Genomic DNA, 22,767 nt, shown 5'->3' on the forward strand with positions numbered 1-22,767 from the left:
TATGAGCTAGCCACCTTAGATTCCAGCAGCAGCATCCTTAAAATAGAATTCAGGTAGAATAAATTGATATGAATAGGGAGTTTAAGGAAGAAAAACTGGCAGAATATTTGAGTAAAAAATTTAATACAGATTTAGAATCTATAATTCTAAATTAGTAGTGACTGAGTGAGAAAGCACAGTACTATATCTAAGTACTGTTATGGATGGAAAACTGAAGCCCTAACCCTCAATGTGATAATATTTGGAGGTGGGCCTTTGGGAGTTATTGAGGTTTATGTCCTTTATGGGTTAGTATACTTACAAGAAGAGACTAGAGCTTTCTCTTGGCCACGTGAGGTTACAGCAAGAAGGTAGCCATCTGCTGGCCAGGAAGAGGGCCCTCACCAAGAACATGACCCTGATCTTGGACTTCCCAGCCTCTAGAACTGTGAGAAATCAATATATGTTGTTTAAGCCACCTAGTCTGTGGTATTTTGTTCTAGCAGCCCAAACTGACTAAGACAGTAATGGTTACCAGTGAGTGGAATGCTGCTATAACAAGTATCTTAAAAATGTGGAAGTGGCTTTGGAACTGGGTAAGGGGTAGAGACTGGAAAAAATTTGAAGTGCATGCTGAAAAAAGCCAAGATTGCTTTTCAGAGATTGCTACTGGCAACTGGTGAGAGCTCAGAAAGAAGAGAGCTAAAGAGAAAACCTCCATCTTCTTAGAGAATACATAAATAATCATAATCAAAATATTGGTAGAAATATGGATGGTAAAGTTCATTCTGAAGAGGTCTCAGATGGGAATGAGGAATATTGTCATTGGATAATGGGGGGAAAAGAGGTGATCCTTATTATAAAAGAGCAAAGAATTTGGCTGAGTTGTGTTCATGTTCTGATGTTTTATGGAAGGTAGAAATTGACAGTGATAAATAAAAGTGGGTTATTTAGCTGAGGATGTTCTGAAGCAAAGTGTTGAAGGAGTATCTTCGTTCCTTCTCACTGCTTGTGGTAAAATAGGAGAGAAATGAACTGAAGGAAGGATTTGTTAAGCAAAAAAGGAGCCAGAACTTAAAGATTTGGAAAATTTTCGGTCTATCCATAGTGCAAAGAATGAGAAAGTATGCTCTGAAGAGAACACCAAAACTGTGTTTGACTAGCCTTTTGATAAGGATTTTAGTGTGGGTGTGGACCATGGACCTAATTATAATTAGCATCTCAACAGAAGCCTGGAAGAGAGATGTGATTGTATTAGTGAAACATTGCTTCCTGCGACTAAAGGAAACAGAAATCAGAAGTGAATGAAGGCAGACTGTGAGGATGTGTTATCCTTCAAGAAAAGGGAAGCAGGACCCCAAAGGTGACTCCTATCATCAGAACTGCTACTCCAACACAGGTCATCTGTCACCTTTATTATGTTGAGTAGTTGCCTTCTATTCCTAGTTTGTTCTGTGTTTTTATCATGAGCACCCCGGAAACTGCCTTCATGCCTCTCCGAGTTCCCATCATTTCTTCTCCAAAAACAATTACCTATCCTGACTTTTAACACATAGATTGGTTTTTATTCTGTTTTGAACTTTCTATAAATAGAGTTACACTGCATGTATTCTGTTTTTCATTCACATTGTATTTGTGAAATTTATGTGTGTTGTTCCCTATTCACTGGTTCATTAATTTTCATTGCTGTATAGTAGTCTGTTGGATGAATTAGGTACTATTTACTGTGCAGGGACATTTTAAATTGTTTACAGTTTAGGGTTAGGAAAGAAAAGTGCTGCTATATACACTTTCAGGTACTTATCTTTTGATGCACATATGCTTGCATTTCTTTTTGGTAGACTAGGAGTCTAATAACCAGATCATAACTGGATCGTAGAATATTTATATGTTCAACTTTAGTAAATAATATCAAAGTGGTTTCCAAAGTGATTTTATGAATTTCAACTCCCATTACATATGAGTATGACAGTTGTTCCATAGTCTCGCTGATACTTGATGTTGTCAGTCTTTTTCATTTTTATCATCCTAGTGAGTATATGATGGCATTTCATTATGATTTTTAATTAGCTTTTTCCTAGTAGCTAATGAATTTGAGAATCTTTTTATATGTTTATTGGCCTCTTGAATTTCCACTTTTGTAAAGGGTGTATTCAAGTCTCTTGGCATTTTTTTTTAAATCAGTTTGTAGGGGGCCTGTATAAATGCTAAATATGTGCTCTCTTTCAGTTATATACGTTGTAAGTAGCTTCTCTCAGTCTGTCGCTTGCCTTTCACTTAAAGATATTTCTTAAAGAATAGTAGTTCTTAATTGTTCAATGAAGTTCAATATATCATTCTTTTTTTATGATTTAAGAAATCTAATATGTACTCTGTTTAAAAAATCTTTCTCTGTCTTATGGTTATGAAGATATTCTTGTGCATTATCTTTTAGAAGCTTTTTTGTTTTACCTTTTACATTCAGATCTGCAGTCTACCTGGTGTTAATTTTTTAAATACTGTTTAATTTGGCACTAATTAAAATTTCAGACTTAAAAGTTGCAAGAGTAGTACAGATATATCTAGCTTTTCTTCACCCAGATTTCCCAAATGTTAATATTATATTATTGCTACATAAATTAATATTGATATGTAAATTATATATATAAATAGTGATATGGAGCCATCTTGTACTTGTATACAAAGGTGATTGTTAAAAATCAGGAATTTTCAGGTCAGTTTTTAAACCATGGTAGCTTGAAATGAGCTAGGGGGGAGTATTTATTCCCTGAAAATTAGCAAATGCATCAAATTGTCCCCCCCCCTTTTTTTTCATATATCTAATGATACCTTATTAGAAAATAAAAATAGATGCATAACTTAAGTGGGTATTTATAGTCGCAAGGTGAGATGAAAATGTAGGAAATAGGAATAACAGAATTAGAAGAAATTGAAAGAAAAAGCTGACTGTTCTCTACACAGGATTGAAAGGAATATTTATGTTTCTAAATGCATCATTTCAGTTGCATGGCTGTAATTTCTAATTTGCAAACTTATATAAAACCTTTGCATATAGTGAAATGGATATACCATGCAAGAAAGCAATTGATGAAAGAAATTTCTGATATGCTAGAGCTTTGAAAAGAATAAAATTAGAGATAACACCTTAAATGGAATGATAATGTTAAAGCAATAGCACGTGGCTTCAGATACAATCTCTAATAGTACTATTAGAATTAACTAGAGTTTCAGAAGAAATTTATGTTTCTTTTTGTAAAGCTTCCATTCCACCTCTTGAAATCAAATTATGGTTATATCTTCAGCATTAGTTTCTAAAGTTCAAGTAATACTGGCAGTTTGCAGTTTTAGTTAAAGATATTATGTAAAATATTATAAACAATATAATGACAAAAAGTACTCAGTGGTTTGCTATTTTTTTTAATTTACTAATTTTACAAAATGAATTATCTATAAACTTTCTCTGGTTAGTCCTCTTAACGTCCCTGAGTGTTTCTTTGACATGCAACAGGGAAAATAGTACATTGTCTCTTTCCTGTCTTACAACTTTTTGCATATTCACAGACTAAAATTATTTGACATGATTTACCCACTGCTTTTATCATACTTTAAAAAATACAACATTACAGGGGTGCCTGGGTGGCTCAGTTGGTTAAGTGTCCGACTCTTGACTTTGTCTCAGGTCTTGATTTCATGGTTCACGAGATTGAGCCCCTCATTGGGCTCTGTGCTGACAGAACAGAGCCTGCTTGGGATTCTTTCCCTCTCTTTCTGCCCCTCCCCTGCTCCCTCTCTCTCTCTCTTTCTCTCTCTCAAAATAAATAAGCTTAAAAAAAGAAAAGAAATACAGCAATACAGATTAAGCCAGAAGTTAGGTTTTCCCCTTTATATATGTTATATATGTATAAATATAAAATGTGTGTGTGTGTATATATATGTGTGTGTGTATGTATGTTAAACACATTATAAATATGTGTCTTATATGTATATATAATTATAACATATATAATGTGTTTAATGACATGCATTGTTATGAGATAGTATAAAATACTGCTTACTGTGGTCTTCAGTATAAAATCTTGATGTAGATACCTATATTGAATATTTTTTAAAAATCTTAACAGCAGTTTTTATATATCTAAATAGAAATTTGTTTTTAGGTTAAATCCACATGTTTGAGAGTTTCTGCAGAGATTCAAGATTTTAAAATAAATAACAAGAATTTAATACCTTGCAAAAGATAAACATTTTGCTTGACACACTACTGAATTTCAGAATTCTCCAAGCATCCAAAAATGTTTGTAATTTTGCTTTTTAGTATAAATTTGGTAATATTTATGATTAAGCTCAGTTCAGCTTGACTTGTAATTAGCTGACATTTAATATGGTACGTTAGTATTGCTTACATCGAGTCTTTTACTTTTTATATAAGTGATACTATGTCTGCAGTTAAAGATTTCTAAATGTATGTGCTTTTCATCACTGACATCACTGATTTGGCTTATTATAAAGTAAGTGTCACCTAGAAAAGAAGAATAAAACCAGAATGACAGAAGACCAGTGTCAGAGCTTAAAGCTTAAAACTTGAAGGTTTTTATTCTAATCCTCAGCAAAATTTTCTACCATTTTTCTCTGAGGAATTAGTGACAAATCATAATTCTTGTGTAGTTCCTAGGATGGGGTGGGGGGATTGTGTCTTCAAAATCACCTTCTCTGCTTATAGAAAAAAATTAGTGGTAGAATTGCTTCCACAGTCTTTGCATTTTAGTGCCTGTGCCATACTAATTATTATCTAGTATTTCATTAGAATAATGGTGGTTAAATAAACATGGTATAGAGATGGAAGGGATAGAGACACAGACATGGAATTTAAATAGAAGCTTCTCATGTATTGGTTTGACTGTATCTTAGTTTATACTGTCTACATTGACATACAGTTGGTTAAGTTGTAAGAAATGTATTTCTTTAAGTGGTCTATTGACAGAAAAAAGTAGTTAACAGAGTATTACAAAATTTCCTTTGACAAGAATATCCTTTTAGGTTAAAGAATGAGATAAATCTTGAATGTATTATATTTTAATATATTTTTGAGGATGTACACACCGATGGCTATATATTTTTGTTTTTCAGAATTGGAAGGTTATCCAGTGTATTAATGTCTTATTGATAATGGCAGAACATCCACCCCTACTGGATACAGCTCAGATTTTAAGTAGTGATATTTCTCTTCTGTCTGCCCCTATTGTAAGTGCAGATGGAACACAACAGGTAAGGACACTGAAATGTTTATTTCCTTATGTCTAGTATGCATGTATTTCTTTCAGAAGAATGCAAAATTTAAAACAGAATGAAACTTCACAATAGTGGGTTCCTGTTAATTCGGATCTTAAACTCCAGTTCAAAATGGTGTTTTGGTTTCATAAGACAATGAAATAATGAGACTGTTTTTGAAGTTGCTTCTATTAATGTTTAAATTCTTTATTTTTTTATTTATTATTCTAATTAATGTTTAAATTTCTTGTGTGTATATTTAGTTGCCACTAAAGTTGTTTTTGTTTTAGTTTAGACAACGTATTAGTCCCTGATTGTTTTTTAACTAAGTTTAATCTTGCATTTTAATGATTATTATAAATCATTACTTCAAATCATTATGAAATCATAACTTAATTATGTGATTAAATGATTGTTTACATTATATAATAATAAAACTGTATCTTCTTTTTCTTCCTGCTCTTCTCTTCTCACCAGACTCCCCCCACCCAAAAGCAAATACATAATTCCTGAGAGCTGGTGTATTTTTTCCCCAACCCAGGGCTTTATAAGTTTTCTAATTTTTTGACTTGTGATTCCCCAGTAATGCTAAACAGTTGGGAGTGATGGGCTTTCATAAGTACCAAGCTTGCACCAAGCAATATGTTTAATTCTCACAACTGCCTTGTATGGTAGGGATTTTAATATTACAGGTGGGGAAACAAAGATGAAGGACATGACATAATAAATAATAATGAGAAGGAACATTTTGAGTGCTCACTATGTAAAAGACACTGCGCTAAGAACTTTATCATCTTATTCTTTCAATAATCCCAAGAGGTAGGTAGGTTGAACCAAATGAATTTTAGACAGTCTCAAGATCACACAAAGCTTTCAATCCTAACCATTACTCCTTCTGCTTCCTTGGGAGATTAAGAAAATAATAGTCACATTTTGTTAATTTACAAACTTAGTATCTGTAGTGGACAATTAAGATTTGCTTTCAAGATAAGAAGCTACTTTGTTAATCTTGCTATTGAAAAATCAAGAGCAATTGGCTTGGGTTCTGAATTTTTCTGGTTTGTATAAAAATTCATGAAAAGTATATCTTGGTTTTAATTTTCACATATACTCAGATGGCTTTTAGCAGAAAGTTCATTTCACTAAGCTTGATTTTCATGGTCAAAGTTAAGTCTGTTAAGATATTTTTTTTTTTCCTGCAAAAATAATGGATGTGGCAGATATCCATTTTTTGGATTTGGGGCTTTGAGAGTATCTTCAGTTATCAGTATTTCTTCAGGCCAGTCATTGGTTTCAAGTTTTTTATAACTTAATGTATAAAAGAATCTATTAAGCAGTTAATTACAATTCATTGACATAGTTGCTATAGTGTATAGTCTGTAAAGGGGAAGACAATAGGCCGAAACAAGACTATGATGCTCTTGACTTATCCAAAAAGGAGATTCTATTGGTAGAATTTTTCTTGGAATCTTGAGGGCACTATCTAGCCTGTTACAGTAGTGGTGTAGTTGGGTATAGAGAAAGGAGCTGGGAATAGAAGAATCAACTAGAGCAGGACTTGAAGGGTTGGTTTGGGGATTAGTGGATCTAGGGGATGTGTTTTTAGGGAGGGTTTGAAAAATAGGTTTCAGGAGTTAGAGTTAAGCCTTAAATTCAAACTAACAGAGTATTGTAATTTGCTAGGGAGAAAGAGATGAGTAGAAGGAGCACTGTACTTGACTGATAGATTTAGATTTGGGTGACCTAAGACAAGTTATTTAACTTCTCTGGGTGTGTTTGCTTCTCTATAAAGTGGAGGTAATAATAGATTGCTTCTTAGAGTGGCTGTAACTATGAGGGTGAAATGAGCCTGAAGGAGCTCAGTAAATGTTTGCTGAATCTGAATTGAAGCACTCAATAAATGTTTAAAAGACTGAGGAAACTCCGTAGACATGCCAGTCTGGACTTAAATCAATAGAGATAGTTATAGTGAGCAGTGGATCAAAAAACTAAGGGACAGTTATGAAAGATATATACTAAAGAGAGTGGACTAATAGCTGTGGTAGAATGTAAGAAACTGAACAAAAGTAGGTAACAGAGGTGGGAGTTTAATAAAGTTGACAACAGGCATTTCTTTGTCTTAACTCAGGAACTGATTGGTGTGCCAAGCATGGCCAAGTTAGAGCTTACCTATGGATATGTGATACCACCCGGTTCGTGCCTGTGGTACAGAAGCAAACTAAAAGACAGTTCTTGACAGAGGGAAATGTCGTGTATATGCATGATGTTAAAAATTCACAATAACAGAGTATCCCTTGTCTTGACTTTTTGGGGGGAATATTACACTATTTCTTGGGAATATATAATAGGATGATTTCTGTCCCACCTCTTGAGAGCAAATTAATTTTGTAGTTGGCCCTTCAGATTATCACTTCATCAATATTTTCTGCTTCTGTATTTGGTAGTATGTCATGTTACAAAGTAGGCCTTTTGGCTCATGAATCATACTAGAAGGAATCCCACCTTAACATCATTGCTACTAGTATTATTTTTAGGGAAGGTATAATAGACATTTATCATTCATTCTGAGTGGCAACATCTGAGCTGTTTTTTGTGTTTGTAGACTCCTCATTCTTCCCCCCTTTTTATTAATAGACTTTTATTTTTATAGTAGTTTGAGTTTTACAGAAAAATTGAGCAAAGAACTTCTTTCATACCACCTCTTCCACATAGTTTTCCCTATTGTTAACATTTTATATTAGTGTGCTACATTTGGTACAATTAACAAGCCAATATTGTTAAAGTTCCACAGTTTACATGAAGGTTCACTCTTGGTATAATACAATTGTATGGGTTTTGACAAATGTATAATATCATATATCACCATTATCATAACAAATAGTTCCACTGCCCTAAAAATTCCCCCTATGCTCTATCAATTCATTCCTTTCTCCATCCCACTTTCCCCCACCCCATCCACCCCTGGTAACACTAATATTTTTACTGTTCCTATACTTTTATCTTTTCCAGAATGTCATTTAGTTGGATTCATAGAGTATGTAGCCTTTTCAGACCATCTTCTTTTCATTTAGCAATATGGTCTAGACAGTTTCTTTTTGTGGCTTAATAACTTTTATTTTTATTATTGGATAATACTTCATTGATGAATGTACCAGTTTGTTGATCCATTCACCTATTGAAGGACAGCTTGATTCTTTCCAGTTTTTAGCAACTGTAAGTAAAGCTGCTTTAAACATTCATATGCAGGTCTGGAGCACCTGGGTGACTCAGTCAGTTGAGCATCCCACTCTTGATTTTGGCCGAGATCATAATCTCACAGCCCATGTCAGGGCTCTGCGTGGAGCCTGCTTGGGATTCTCTCTCTCCCTATCTCTCTGCCCCTACCCTGCTCAAGCATGTTCTGTCTCTCAAAATAAAATAAATAAACTATAAAAAAAATTCACTTGCAGGTTTTGGATGGACATAAGTTTTCAACTCAATTGGGTGAATACCTAAGAACATAATTGCTGTATTGTATGGTAAGCCTATGTTTAACTTTATTAGATATTGCCAGCTTATTTTCCAAAATGGCTGCACCATTGCTCGTTCCCAAGCTTGTGCTTGATTTGAGATTATATCCTTTCCTGATAGAGGAGGTAAAGCATATGTGAGTGCTTGTGCTGTCCTGTTAGCACCTCCAAATCTGCATTTGCATCAAGCACCATGCAATGTTCACTGTTGCCACCATCAAAAGAAAAGTTCAGGTATTTTGGTTTCTTATGTGGCTCAGCAGATTCCTTATTTAACTTTACCTTCTCTAATTTCTATTTATGTATCTTCTAAAATGATTGAGTGCATTTAAACTTTGGGTTAAGATCTGTCAAAACTCAGCTTATCTGGCTTTTTTTCCCCCAGGATCTTCTCCATTTTATTAATCTTTTTGTTATTGTTATTTTATAGTTGTCTCATTTGTACCTGCAGGCTTTTAATTTATGGAGATGACTGAGTAATAACATGGAGAGGCTAATGCTATTGAAAGAAATTTTTTTACTTCTATTTCCTGAAAGAAGGGGGCACACCAGGGCATGGAGAAAGCTTCAGGTTTTGGTCAGGAGGCAGAAACAAGAGCAAGAGGAAAGGCTAGGCGAAAGCCATTATTGGTGTTTCTGCAAGAAAGGTAAATCAGGGTAGAGTAACAGTTTAGGATTGGCTAGTTTTAATAACTGTGGCAAACAAGAAATAATAAATGTTGGTGAGGATACAGGGAAAAAGAAACTCTTGTGCATTGTTGGTGGGAATATAAATTGGTGCAGCCACTATGGAAAATAGTATGGAGGTTCCTCAAAAAATTAAAAATATAGCTACCATATGTTCCAGCAATTCTTCTTCTGGGTATTCATCTGAAGGAAATAATCACTAACAAAAAGCTGTCTGCACCATCATGTATGGAAACCAAGATATGGAAACAATCCTAAGTATCCATCAATGGATGAAATGTGTAAAGAAGTTGTGGTATATGTGTTTGTATACACACACACACATACATACATACATGAAATATTACTAGGTCATAAAAAAGAAGAAAAATCCTGCCATTTGCCACAATGTGGATAGACCTTGAGGTCATTATACTAAGTGAAGTAAGTCAAACAGAGAAAGACAAATACTGTATTATCTCACTTATATGGGGAATCTATTTAAAAAAAAACAAAAAACAAAAAAAACCTTGGATACCTTCCTTAAGTATTTGGTAGAACTTGTTCAGTGAAGCCCTTTGGACCTAGAGTTTTCTTTGACTTAAGCATAGAAATGATGAAGTAAATCAGACTCATGCTATTAATACTTTTGTGTTAAGTTTATAAATGAGTGTCATTACTGAGATAATCAATATTACTGAGATAATCTGTATGTATTTGGTATTTAAGCAATTAAAGTGTTTAAGAGGGGCACCTGGGTGGCCCAGTCAGTTAAGCGTCCGACTTCGGCTCAGGTCATGATCTCGTGGTTTCTGAGTTTGAGCCCCACATCGGGCTCTGTGCTGACAGCTTGCTTAGATCCTGGAGCCTGCTTCTGATTCTGTGTCTCCCCCTCTCTCTACCCCTCTGATGCTCATGCCCTGTCTCCCTCTGTCTCTTAATAATAAATAAACATTAAAAAAAATTTAAGTGTTTAAGAAAATTTCAGTTTTATGACATTTATGAATTTATAACTGTTTAAGCTCTTACAATTGTGACACGCATTTGAAGTATTTAAGAGAAAATAAATGCATTAATCTTACTAATGCAGATTAAAATGCTTAAGGGGAGCAAACCTGGAGAAAGAAAATATTGTAGTAATAGATAAAAAAGAAAACTTGGATTAAGGTCATGTTAATGATGCACAATTTGAGAAATATTAGGGAGGTAGAATTGACCCGAATTGAACAACTGGCCAAAGAACAAAACTGAGAGAGGGTAAAAATTTTCCCAGACTCCTTCTTTGAACATTTAGGTGGATGTCAAGGCCATGTTCACTAAGATAAATCTAATCAGTCAGGATAGGCAAGGTTCCTTCATGGTTAGAAACATCCTGTAAATCCCAAGTTTACCAAAAGGCTTATTGCTTACACTACACATCTTTAAGAGGTCATTTGTGGCTGTGCTCCAGCCTATATGTAGAATGTTGATGGTATCATGGCAAAGATAATGGTGACCTACATGCTGACCTCCACCCATGTTTCATTATCCAGTGCAAATCACATGGCAAAACATGCGATCAGTAAGTGGGGAAGGATAATCTTGCCCAAGGGAGAAGCCACAAATATTTGGGAAAATAATAAAATCTTCTAGAATAAGGCAAACAGAAGGAGCAGATTTGAGAGAGTATGAGAGATCTTCAATTGAATTTGAGGTGTTTGGGAAATATATAAGTAGAAATAATAAAAATAATAGCTACCATTTGAGCTCTTGCATTGTGTTACATATTGAGTCAAGTTCTTTACTGACCAAACTGTAAACATTTAGTAAATCTTAGGGGTGAGATTACTGAGACTCTAAAATAATAGCTCACACCTTTGTGACAGTAATTTTTGGCCTCAGAATTCTAATCCAGACCTTTAATCCTAGAAATTTCATGGCCCAAATTAGTCTTCTAATTGCTCTGTAGCTTTGCCTGGCAAACAAAATAGCTGTTTGTTAATTGTCTCATTCTTAAAAGTTTTTAGAAAGGTTAGAATTTAAACATTAAATCAATCTCTTCTTTCCCATTAGAGTTTGTCTCTCCAGAATGTCTACACCATGCCACTTTCTATGATGTTACATAAGAAAGTCAAATATTTTTTGAAAATGTCAATATTAACTATTAACTTTTCCCTAGAGATACACACATAGATACAGATATGAAAATCTGCTTATATTATCACCTTTTTTATGAACACATAATTTTAAAAATTCTGACATTAAGCCATGCTGCATTGAAAAAAAATCATCTCACTTATTCACGTACTATCTATGTGCAAATTATTGTGCTGGTTCTTGTTGTAAGAAATAACAAAATAAGATTTATAAATTGGGTGTAAATTTTAAGGTAGTCTAAAGAAAAAAAGCTTCCTAAAATATCATTTAAAAAAAAGTTACAAAGGGTGTAAACAAACTAGAATTTATATTTGGCATAAAATTTGGCACTGTATCACAGTATTCTTACTGGGACCAATATCATTTCATTTGTTCATTTTTTTTTTTAAACGTTTATTTGTTATTGAGAGACAGAGCGTGCGCAGGGGAGGGGCAGAGAGAGAGGGAGACACAGAATTCGAGGCAGGTTCCAGGCTCTAAGCTGTTAGCACAGAGCCGGACGGACGTCTCGAGCTCACAAACCGCGAGATCATGACCTGAGCCGAAGTCGGACGCTTAACAGACAGAGCCACTCAGGCGCCCCTCATTTGTTCATTTTTAAAGTATGTATCTCTTCCTGTTTTCAAGAAAGTAAAAATTGGCAAATTATTTCATCTGAGAAGTGAATAGCAACATGCTTTCATATAATTAAAGCTAATACAGCAAAATTATAAGTTAAAATATTAAATATTTTATAGTATTTTAGTGAAATACATATGTATATATTTAATTCTATTGTGAAAGGTCATCAGATTTTAAGGAAACGATATCTTAAATGAAATATAATGGTCATGGAATTTTGACGGTTTCTACTCTAAAAACAATTGATTTTCTGTTAGATTAACTACTAGATATTCTGGTGTAGTTAGAATAATTCCTAACCCTCTAATTAAGTGACTATAGTTAATCAACCCTTGTGCCCTATAATCCTGTAGGAAATGTTGACTTTTAAGAAATATAATGTTGGGGGCACATGGGTGGCTCAGTCCGCTGAGCGTCCGACTTTGGCTCAGGTCATGATCTCAAGGTCCGTGAGTTCGAGCCCCACATCGGGCTCTGTGCTGACAGCTCAGAGCCTGGAGCCTGCTTCGGATTCTGTGTCTCCCTCTCTCTCTGCCCCTCCCCCACTCATGATCTGTCAATCTCTGTCAAAAATAAATACATTTTAAAAAAAAGAAATATAATTTGGGCTGACATGAGGAGGAAATAAAGAATAGCTTATAAGCAGCTCTGAGTAAATAGGGACATTCAAATGAAAACTATCCACAGAATTCTAAAAATTCTTTGCTCTTCTGTAACAGGAGATATTAAATGAGAAGCCTGCTTACAAGGATTATTTTTCTCATGATTTTTCTTGTATGTATTCGCTTAATATAAAGCAAGATTTTTTTAAGGCAAGATCTTTTTCTTGTCAGAAATTATAAATAGGTACAAATAAAAGTTGTAGTGTGCATTTTCAATTTGTAACATTTCCCTTTCATTAATAAACTGTAGTGATTATATATTCAGGGTACTCCTATATATAATCTATCACCAGATAGAATGCTCAAGGTTCGTATTCCTAAAATGCTTCATTTGTGTGATTTTTTAAAAAATAATAATTGAAAATGGGAAAAATATACATATACGTCTAAACACATGACAGAAAATATACAAGATATTATAAACAGGGACCCACCCCAGAAAGAAGAGTCTAAATTTTGCCATACACCCTTTGGTACTATTTGAATATTTTTTAATGTGAATTTATTACATTTTCAATAAAAAAAAGTTCTATCAATTGAGAAACAGAAAAAGAGAACATGCAATTTAAAATGTACATGTATATATACATATATATATGTATATGTATATATATATCTCACAGGGAAAAAAGGTCTGAACAGATACACACCCATCTGTTCAGTGGTTCTTAGGAGAAAGGGATTGGTTGAAAGAGGTGGAAAGGCAAATTATGCTTTATCTGAACTGCTTAAAGTTTTTGTTAAATTAATTTATTTTCAGAGAGAGAACGAGCTGGGGGGGGGGTGTTTTGGGGGGGGGCACAGACAGCTATGCTGACAGCAGAGAGCCCCATGTGGGGCTCAAACTCACGAACCATGACCTGAGCCGACCTGAGCCAAAGTCGGACACTTAACCAACTGAGCCACCAAGCACCCCTGAACTGTTTAAAGTTTTAAGAATGCTTTTATTTAAGGCCAACATAATCAGAAGAGTGCATAAATCATTTTTGTGCAGCTGCTTCCTTGTATCCCTTCCCAGGAAGTACTTCCTCTCTCTTAAGCAGTATCCCCTTTTTCCTCCTCAAACCAAAGATTAATTTAGCCTGTTTCTGAATTGTATATAAATAGAATTACACAATATGTATTATTTTGTCTTTGGGTTTTTGTTCAATAGTTCATGTATGAGATTCATCCACTTATAAGTTACCACTTATAGGTATTTGCTACATAATATTCCATTACACGAATATACATCAATTGCTTCATTCTAGTACTAATGGAAGCTTGGATTGTTTCCAGTTTTTACTGTCACAAATAATTCTTCAAAAACATTCTTGAACATTTCCTAAGTTTTGGCTTTTTGGTTTTGGTTTTTGATTTTTGGTGGGGTACATGAGGAGAGTCATCTCATAGTTCATGTTTCCCTCATTTTCTGCCTTCCTTAAAATGTTATCAGAAAAAAATATTTTTTGGCCACCATTGATATTTTCTTCCATATTTTAAATTGTCTCTTAAATATTTTCCTCTTGCCTGCTTCACATGGGTAGGTAGGAATCATGATTGTATTGTAATCATGACAAATTGTAAATCTTTAGATTTAAAATTGGTTACATATGATGGTCATTTCACATATCATATATTTTTAGGAACTTAAATACAGTTCAATTTCACAAGCATTAACTAAGGTAACCACTACTAGATTATGTCATGTAAGAAATACTAAGTACAACACACAGTGTCTGCCCCTATTGATTCACAATTGTTATATTCCTGCCTCCCCCATACATATACAGTATTATAACCCAGTATATGGGTAAGGACTGAAAGTGATATAAAAGGCTTTTCTCATCAAGTATTGCCTTAGAAATACTTAGTTACACTTGAAGAAAGTATTTTCTTTTTTATTTCAACATGGCTCTAAATTATCCATTATGCCTTCTTTTTTAGGAAATGTCTGAATAAAATACTTATAAAGCATCAATCCCAATGTCTCATATGTGTCTATACACATATTATTGAGCACTTAATAGTCTTTATACCTATATAATATTGAAATTGGCATATTATTGGCCACTTAATAGTCTTCATACTTACATAATATTGAAATTGGCATTTTAAAGTTAAAACAGCTGACAAACTTAAGTGGCACATTAATGAGTGCTTAAGGAAAAGAATTTCATGTTAGCTACAAAGTTGGCCACATACTAGCTATATACAGACAAAGCACCCTATCTTCTTGGGGGTAATTCATGGGACTAATGAAAGATTTGGGGGAAGAAAGTAGGTTGGAACTGTGTTTTGAAGGAGGGAAATTCAAATTAAAACCTCAATGAGGATGTAAAATATTAAGAAATCTGACAATATAGAAAGGCTGTAGATCAGTGTAATCCCTTATACACTGCTGGTGCAGCCTTTTTGGGGGGAATGATCTGGCAATATTTAATAAAGCTGAAAAGGTGCATATCTAAAATCTAACATACATACTTGTAGATATTTATCCTGCAGAAAATCTTACGCATGTGTATAAGAGTACATGTGCAAGATTATTCATTGCACTGTGTTGTAATAATGAAAGATGTGGACACAATCTAAATATCCATGAGAGAAATGAATAGAATTTGGAGGATTAATACAATGGAATACTATATACTTCTTTGCCTGAATTTATACTATGGATAAATCTCAATTACAGTATTAAATAGCAAATTAGAAATATGTAAAACATGATGCCGCTGATATAAACTAAGAAACAAACTCACAAAATGACGGTATATACTAATAGTGGATGTATGCAAGCATGCACATTAAGAGTATTAAGGATAAGAAAGATATCCCAAATTCAGAAAGATCTGTAAACTTACATGTCTCTTTCAGAAGACCATTTGAGACAAATTTGGCAACATGGTAAATCTGGTTGCTTCCAGACACTGATAGATACATACTCTCTACTTTTCTGTATGTTTGAAATGAAAGACATTACCTTAGACATTACAGATAGGATAGTTGATAAAGTTTCAAGGGGTGCTTGGGGGGTGCCTGAGTGGCTCAGTTGGTTAAACATTGACTTCGGCTCAGGTCTCATGGTTCATGAGTTGGAGCGACATGTCAGGCTCCATGCTGACAGTACGGAGCCTGTTTGGGATTCTCACTCGCTCCTCTCTCTCTCTGCCCCTCCCTTGCTTGTGCTTTCTCTCTGTCTCAAAATAAATAAATAAAAACTTTTAAAAGTGGGGGAGGGGGCTTGGGTTCCTCAGTCGGTTAAGTGTCTGACTCTTGATTTGGGCTCAGGTCATGATCTCACAGTCGTGGGATTGAGCCCTGCATAGCCTCCACACTGGACTTGGAGCCTGCTTGGGAGAGTCTCTCCCTCTCCTTCTGCCCTTCCCCCACTTGCACTTGCATGTGCTGTCTCTTAAAATAAACATTTTTTTTTTAAAGAGTCTTAAATGCTGTAAGTTTTGAGTTTGAGATAATAAGCAATAGGTAGTCAATAAAATTTGCAGGGTACCCTGTACTCTTCTATATTAGCATTATAATTGTTGTAACTGTCTCCCGTATGGATTCATACTTGTATACCCATCTCCACAAACTAACATATACTAGTTGCTCATTTATTATTTGCCAAAAAATGCATTAAATGGATAGATGGTTGACAGATCTCAGTTGTCTACATGCTGGTGTCAAGCATATATTCTTAACTAAGTTTGCAAGTTATTATCCTTCATAGAACTAAAAACTAAACTCATGTTTAGTAATTTGATAATTGTCCTTTTCTTTTATTTCCAAAGATTAATCTTTATTTAAACGTTTGTTGAAATATGTTACATCAGCCATTGTATCTATAGATTGACAGGGTCTAGTGAAATGCAAATAAAATTTGATTTAAAGTTTTTATAATCAAATCAGTTTACACTTTGATGTGTAAGTAATTCAGACTTTTTTGTGAGTTGATAGTATATTTAGATGAAATGTATTTCTCAGCTTAATTTCCTAGGAAAGTCAGGTAATCAATTCAAATTTAGAAAGTTGAGGTGCCTGCAGTTTATCAAGGCAAATAAATACAGAAAAGGTAGTTTGAAAAGTCCTTTTGGAGCTTGGCAAATCTAACATTATACCATCTGATATGGTAGCCAGTAACTACTAATTTAAATTAATTAAATTAAAGGTAAATAAGTTTGCAGATTCAGGCTGTCATTTTCACTAGTTGCATTTTAAAAGTTCAGTAGCACTTATGTACACACACAGACCGTATGTATAGGTACATGTAGCAGGGGGCTATATACCAGACAGCATATAGAATATTTCCATCATCACAGAAAGTTTTATCAGCTAGCCTTGGTCTCAAAGCCAGAGGAAAAGATTTAGGAGTTATTTAGAGATGGATAGTAGTTAATTCAGCAAACATTTGTTCAACTTTTGTAGCCTCTAAAACTGTAAAATAAATAGATTGACATCTTATGAAGGGCGAATGTAGTGGAGGTGACACATGTAAACAATATAGTTATGTGCTAAGTGTTATACTGGAGGATATACAAAGTGCTGTGGGCCCTATTACAGGAATAATTTAACTCTGCTTTAGGATGTCAGCATCTTGAAGGAATAAGTAGAATTACCTGAAGAAGAAATTTTTTGTTTACAGACTAAGTCCTCAGGCATGGAGGTTCAGCATAGGAAACATTGGTTAGCAGAAGTCAAGTCTGAATCAGTAGTCGTGCTAGAGAATAGTAAGTCAGTCACAGGACAGTAAATGAGAATGAAGCTATTGACCGTGGAACCCTGGAGTGAGAGGAATAGAGTAGGTTGATGACTAGAAAGCTAAAGGATCAGTACAAGAAAATATGGAAAGTCAGAGGCAGGCCGGTCCCAGACCAGTTCAGGAGAAATCTCTTAAACATTGTGTTCTGGGTATATTATCTTTCTTATGTCACAATCGATCAACTTCTTCTAGGCTGGGGGCAGATCCTTAAAGTAACAGGTCTACACTGATAAAAATAATAATACTAAGACTTAAATATATGGTGCTTATAGTAACAATAGCTAACATGTACAAATAGTGTTTACTGTATACCATTCACTGTCTTAAGCACTTGACATATGTTAACTCAGTCATCAAAATAACCCTGTGAGTATTGAGTTAATTTGAAAGCCTTCAGTCATGGATTGGGAAATTACATTGCTCAAGGTATGTTAACTATTATTCAAGGGTACAAGGCCCAAAGGATTTTCCATTTTATTATTACTCACAACCTCATTAAGTTGGCACCCTTGAGCAAGCCTGAAGAAGCAGGTGAATAAAAAAACAGGACAAGGATTAGATGCTACAGAGAATTTTGTTCACGTGCTTTGTGTAATCTGAGGGTTGCTGTTTGTGCTGAATTGTGTTTTTCTTACCCCACCCCGAAATTCATATGTTGAAGTCCTAACCCTCAGTACTGCAGAGTGTGACTGTATTTGGAGATAGGGTCTTGAAAAAGGTAATTAAGCTAAAATGAGGTCATTAGGGAAGGCCCTAATCCAATAGATTTTTCCTTTTTACCAGTGTCTTGTAAGAGAATATTAGGACAAAGACACATAGAGGGAAGACCATGTGAAAACATAGGAGGAATGTGACCATCTGCAAGCCAAGGAGAGAGCCTTCAGAAGAAACCAACCATGCCAACAACTTGATCTCAAACTTCTAGCTTCCAGAATTATGAGAGAACAAATTTCTGTTTAAGCACCCCCCAGTCTGTGGAACTTTGTTATGGCAGCTAAGCAAACTAAGATGATAGCCAAAATAATACATTTGTAAATACTGAAGAGCATGAATATATGTTTTTGATTTTTGGGTTGATTTTTTGGCTCTGTCTGCTAAAACCTCTGCTGGGTTTCAGAAATAGAAATGTGAGGTACTTTGTTCTCAGACCTGACTTAATGTCAGTCTTAATGTATAATGAAGAATGCAAGTTCCATGTCCTTGTAGAAAGGAGAAAATTAAATTACATCTGCAAGATTGATTCCATCCATAAACATTTTCCTCTTTATTTTTTCATGATTATATTTGGTTTTGTAAGTTATTTTTTATGAAAATATAGGTGAATATTTTTAGAAATTAATATAACCTTAAACATTTCATATGAGGTATATATTCTTCAAAATAAACAATTTAAACTATTAGAGTTTTATAGAATTAAACTTAAGTACTCCCTAAATTCAGAAGGTTCAATTTTTGTTAACTGCACAGAACAAATCACTTATAGCATCTTATAACATCTTGGGAGTTTTTGTCTTTTCCTTTAGAGATTATAGAATATTAGGAGCAACCTCCACACCTTCATGGGGCTTGATCTCATGACCCCGAGATCAAGAGTCACATGCTCTACCTATTGAGCCAGCGAAGCACCCCACCAACCTTAACTGATCCTTTAGGTTTTAAAGTAGTGAAACTTTCTGGAGTAATAAATAATACCATGGTTTTCCAGATGGCCATCTTAGCAGTTTATGACTAATTACATTAGAAAGATTGATTATTTCCCTGGGGTTCAAACTAGGGAGAAAATCCCAGACTCCTCACCCTTTGGAGACAGACCTAAATATCTATACAGTGTTTGAAAAGTTCCCAGGGTGATTGCAAGTTATCTTTCCTTTCATCTAGTGTACATCTTTTCATCTAATACTCTTTAATCGTGCTGTGAAGCAGGTATAAGATTGATACTTTCTTATTCTCATTGTACATGTAAGAAACTTAGACCAACAGCAGTTAGGTAAAATTGAAACAGATGACAAAGGAGTTCTTTATTATCTTTGAAATGCAAAATAGTATTTTTAAAGTTGTATCTAGCAGTGATTAGTAACAGTTGAAAATTAAGATAGTAAGATATAATTTATACATATGGATTGTATTTTAAAAATATTGCACACTTACTATTGTTTTTCCTTTAGAATATACACAGATATTATTAAGTAGTGATTATTCCTGACATTTAAATAAAATTTATTTGTGTAGACAAAGCATAAATAAATAAATTTTGGCACTTTTATTCATTAGTTCAGATTCTGGGGTGGTACCTCAGTTCTATATTTTTTATTATAAATGTTCATTTGAATTTGCCTCACTGTAAGTGGCTAATTGATGTAAATTGAGTAAATGCACTGGGAGTTTACTATATAATAGAACAGTTGGTTGAATGGTTTTGTAAAATGAAGAACTTTTTCAATAATACTAATGATCACCTCTTAGTTTACTTTTTAAAAGTAAATCTGGTTTAAACTAAATGATATCTCAGGTCTCCTTCAGCTTCCAACTTTTCCAAAGCTGTATGCTCGGTTTGTTTAGAGGTATTCATGTCAGACTTTCCAGTCTCTGGTGTCTATGCCCCTTTGTCCTTTTCTTTCCTTCCTCACTCCAGAGATGTCTTTTCTGCTATTCTGCTTTTTTTTGAAACTTACTTCCTTCCCTAAGTAAATAATATTATATTTAAAATTATTTTTTATTTTTTTAAGTTTATTTTTTATTTATTTTGAGAGATAGTGTGAGCGAGGATGGGACAGAGAGAGAGAGAGAGAGAGAGAGAGAGAGAATCCCAAGCCGGCTCCGAACTGTCAGTGCACAGCCTGACTTGGGGCTTGATCCCATAAACTGTGAGATCATGACCTGAGCCAAAATCAAGAGTCATCCCCCTTACCCCACCGAGCCACCAGACACCCCAATATTTTTATATTTGATCCCTTAAAATTTCGTCAGTCTTCCATAACTTCTCTAAGCCTTTGTATCTTTTTACTATCAAAGAGTTCAGGGAGCATTAAATTTTTATTATGTTCTTAGAGATTTTTACATGCTTTATTATTGAATATACTCAGCATATTTAGACCTTTAATGAGTGACATTTTCATTATATCCTTTGTGTTATGTTTTTAATATAACATTTTTGAATAACTATTTCCATGTATCATCATAGCCTATTTGTGAGAATAATTTATAGTATTATCTATAGTCATTGTCAATGTTAATCTGCCCTTTGGGTTAGGTATCTTACCCAAAACATGTTTCAAGCATATGTTTGTTTACTACTTAAGTAACGTAAATATTAGTACTTAATATTTAAGTTTAGAATACACTTAAAATGTTCACTAGTTCTGCATGTCTCTTCAGAATGTGAGAAGTTGAACTGTTGGTGGACATTCAAATAATTGCTTTTATCAATTCTTCACCCACTGTTGACTCTGTTAACTCAAACCAGGCATTAGAAGTTCCCAACATTTGCACTAAAGAATGATAGAGAACTGGCTGGCTGATATATTGTGTCAGGGGAGTCTTGAACATGGCAACAGCTCTGTTATTAGGGATGTAAGAAGTGAAAGAACCTGGGGAAGAAAGAGTGTAGTGAAACTGTCAGGGCTGAACTCTGATTTCATAAAGGGATTAGGGATTGGAAGCCAGCAGTACCTTTGAGATAAGTACAAACCTAAGAGCACAATCATTTGTTTTTGTGAAATTTGAAGATACTGAGGAATTTCATTTTTATAGCCCAATGAAGTACTAATCATTTTATGATACTCTATTTGTGAAATTTGCTAATTTTGCAAATAGAGGCATCCATGACATACATTACAAAATGATGGATAATTTATCAGGATTCCTCACCTGTCACACTTCTGAGAATTACTTTGTTTATAAGATTTCTGTGGTCACTAAATTAGATAATACATGTTAAGAAGCTGTGTCATTATGATTATACAGTTTTGTGGCAATAATTAACCTCAGGTAGAATAACTAGTTCATCATTCACAGTTCCTCTCCTTTCTCCTTATCACATTGTACTATTGTTTATAATAAGGTTATGAAAAATTGTTCTGCATTTATGCAGATGAATATAAAGTGACGTAGGATTCTAGGGTCACTTGGGTGACTCAGTTGGTTACGTGTCTGACTCTTGGTTTCAGCTCAGGTCATGGTCTCACAGTTTGTGAGTTCAAGCCACGTGTTGGGCTCTGTGCTGGCAGCATGGGGCCTGCTTGGGACCCTCTTTCTTCCTCTCTCTCTGCCCCTCCCTTGCTCATTCTCATTCTCTCTCTCTCTCTCTCTCTCTCAAAATAAATAAATAAACATACCCTAGAATTTGATGGTCAGGGGAGGCCTTTCTGAAGAGATAACATTTGAGATAATGGAGTAATAAGAAGCAGGCCCCCTAAATAAAACCTGTGTACAGAGAGAAGTTCCTAGATTTTATAAAATGCATTTTAAAGCCATCTACTTGCATAAAATCTCCCAAGGTTCAAGAATCTCCTTAGGGGAAAAAAATCCCTGCCCAGAAAACGTGACTGACTACTTTTTCCTCTTGCTTTTTTTTTCTCTTGGTTATCCTTCACTCTGATTTCTGTTAAAGCTATTTTCTCATCCTCCAGCATTTCTTTTTATTCTGATTCATTATTTCTCTTCTTATTTTTGTTTCCTTTTTTTTTTTTTTTTTTTTTTTTTTTTTTTTTTTTTTTTTAACTTTCTTTGAGTTAACTATGCCTTTTCTCACTTATTGACTTGGGTGCTTACTAATTTTCAGTCTGTTCTAAGTATTTAAAGGCCTGTGTTTTTTGATAATACAATTTTGCCTTTATTTCAGGGCTTTAACTTAACATGTTTTTGTTACATTTCACTGCTGTTGATTTACTATTTTTCATTATGATTTCTTCCCCTAACCCACAAATTATTGAAGCTTTTTAAAATTTGCAAATGTATTTTTAAATTTCTAACTTAATTGCAAATAGAGGATATACAATATTAATTCTTTGCAATTTGTGACACTTGATTTGTGATGTTGTCTATAGTCCAGTCTTGTAATTTTCATTTCAATTCCATATGTGCTTGGAAAGAATATATATTTTCTAATTGTTAGGTGCAATATTCTTTACATGGCCACCAAATCAAGATTATGAATGGTGTTGTTAAGGTCTTCCATATCCTTGATGATTAT

The 22,767-nt window shown here is 34.2% G+C and overlaps 1 protein-coding gene across 3 annotated transcripts in view; it reads left to right on the forward strand.

The window, feature by feature from the left end:
- FNDC3A (fibronectin type III domain containing 3A) overlaps positions 1-22,767 on the forward strand; it is a 142,553-nt gene that overhangs the window by 18,938 nt on the left and 100,848 nt on the right. For 2 of the 3 annotated variants that reach the window (XM_060637224.3, XM_060637225.3), the window contains exon 2: positions 5,107-5,244. In XM_060637224.3, the coding sequence (XP_060493207.1) occupies positions 5,146-5,244 (99 nt within the window). In that variant the 5' untranslated portion in view covers positions 5,107-5,145. Of the gene's footprint in view, positions 1-5,106; positions 5,245-8,746; positions 8,766-22,767 lie in introns of those variants that run through there. The other variant, XM_060637226.3, reaches the window with a different exon arrangement.

The sequence above is a fragment of the Panthera onca genome, chromosome A1, assembly GCF_046562875.1.
Source record: "Panthera onca isolate mPanOnc1 chromosome A1, mPanOnc1 haplotype 2, whole genome shotgun sequence".
Classification (NCBI taxonomy): Eukaryota; Metazoa; Chordata; class Mammalia; order Carnivora; family Felidae; genus Panthera; species Panthera onca.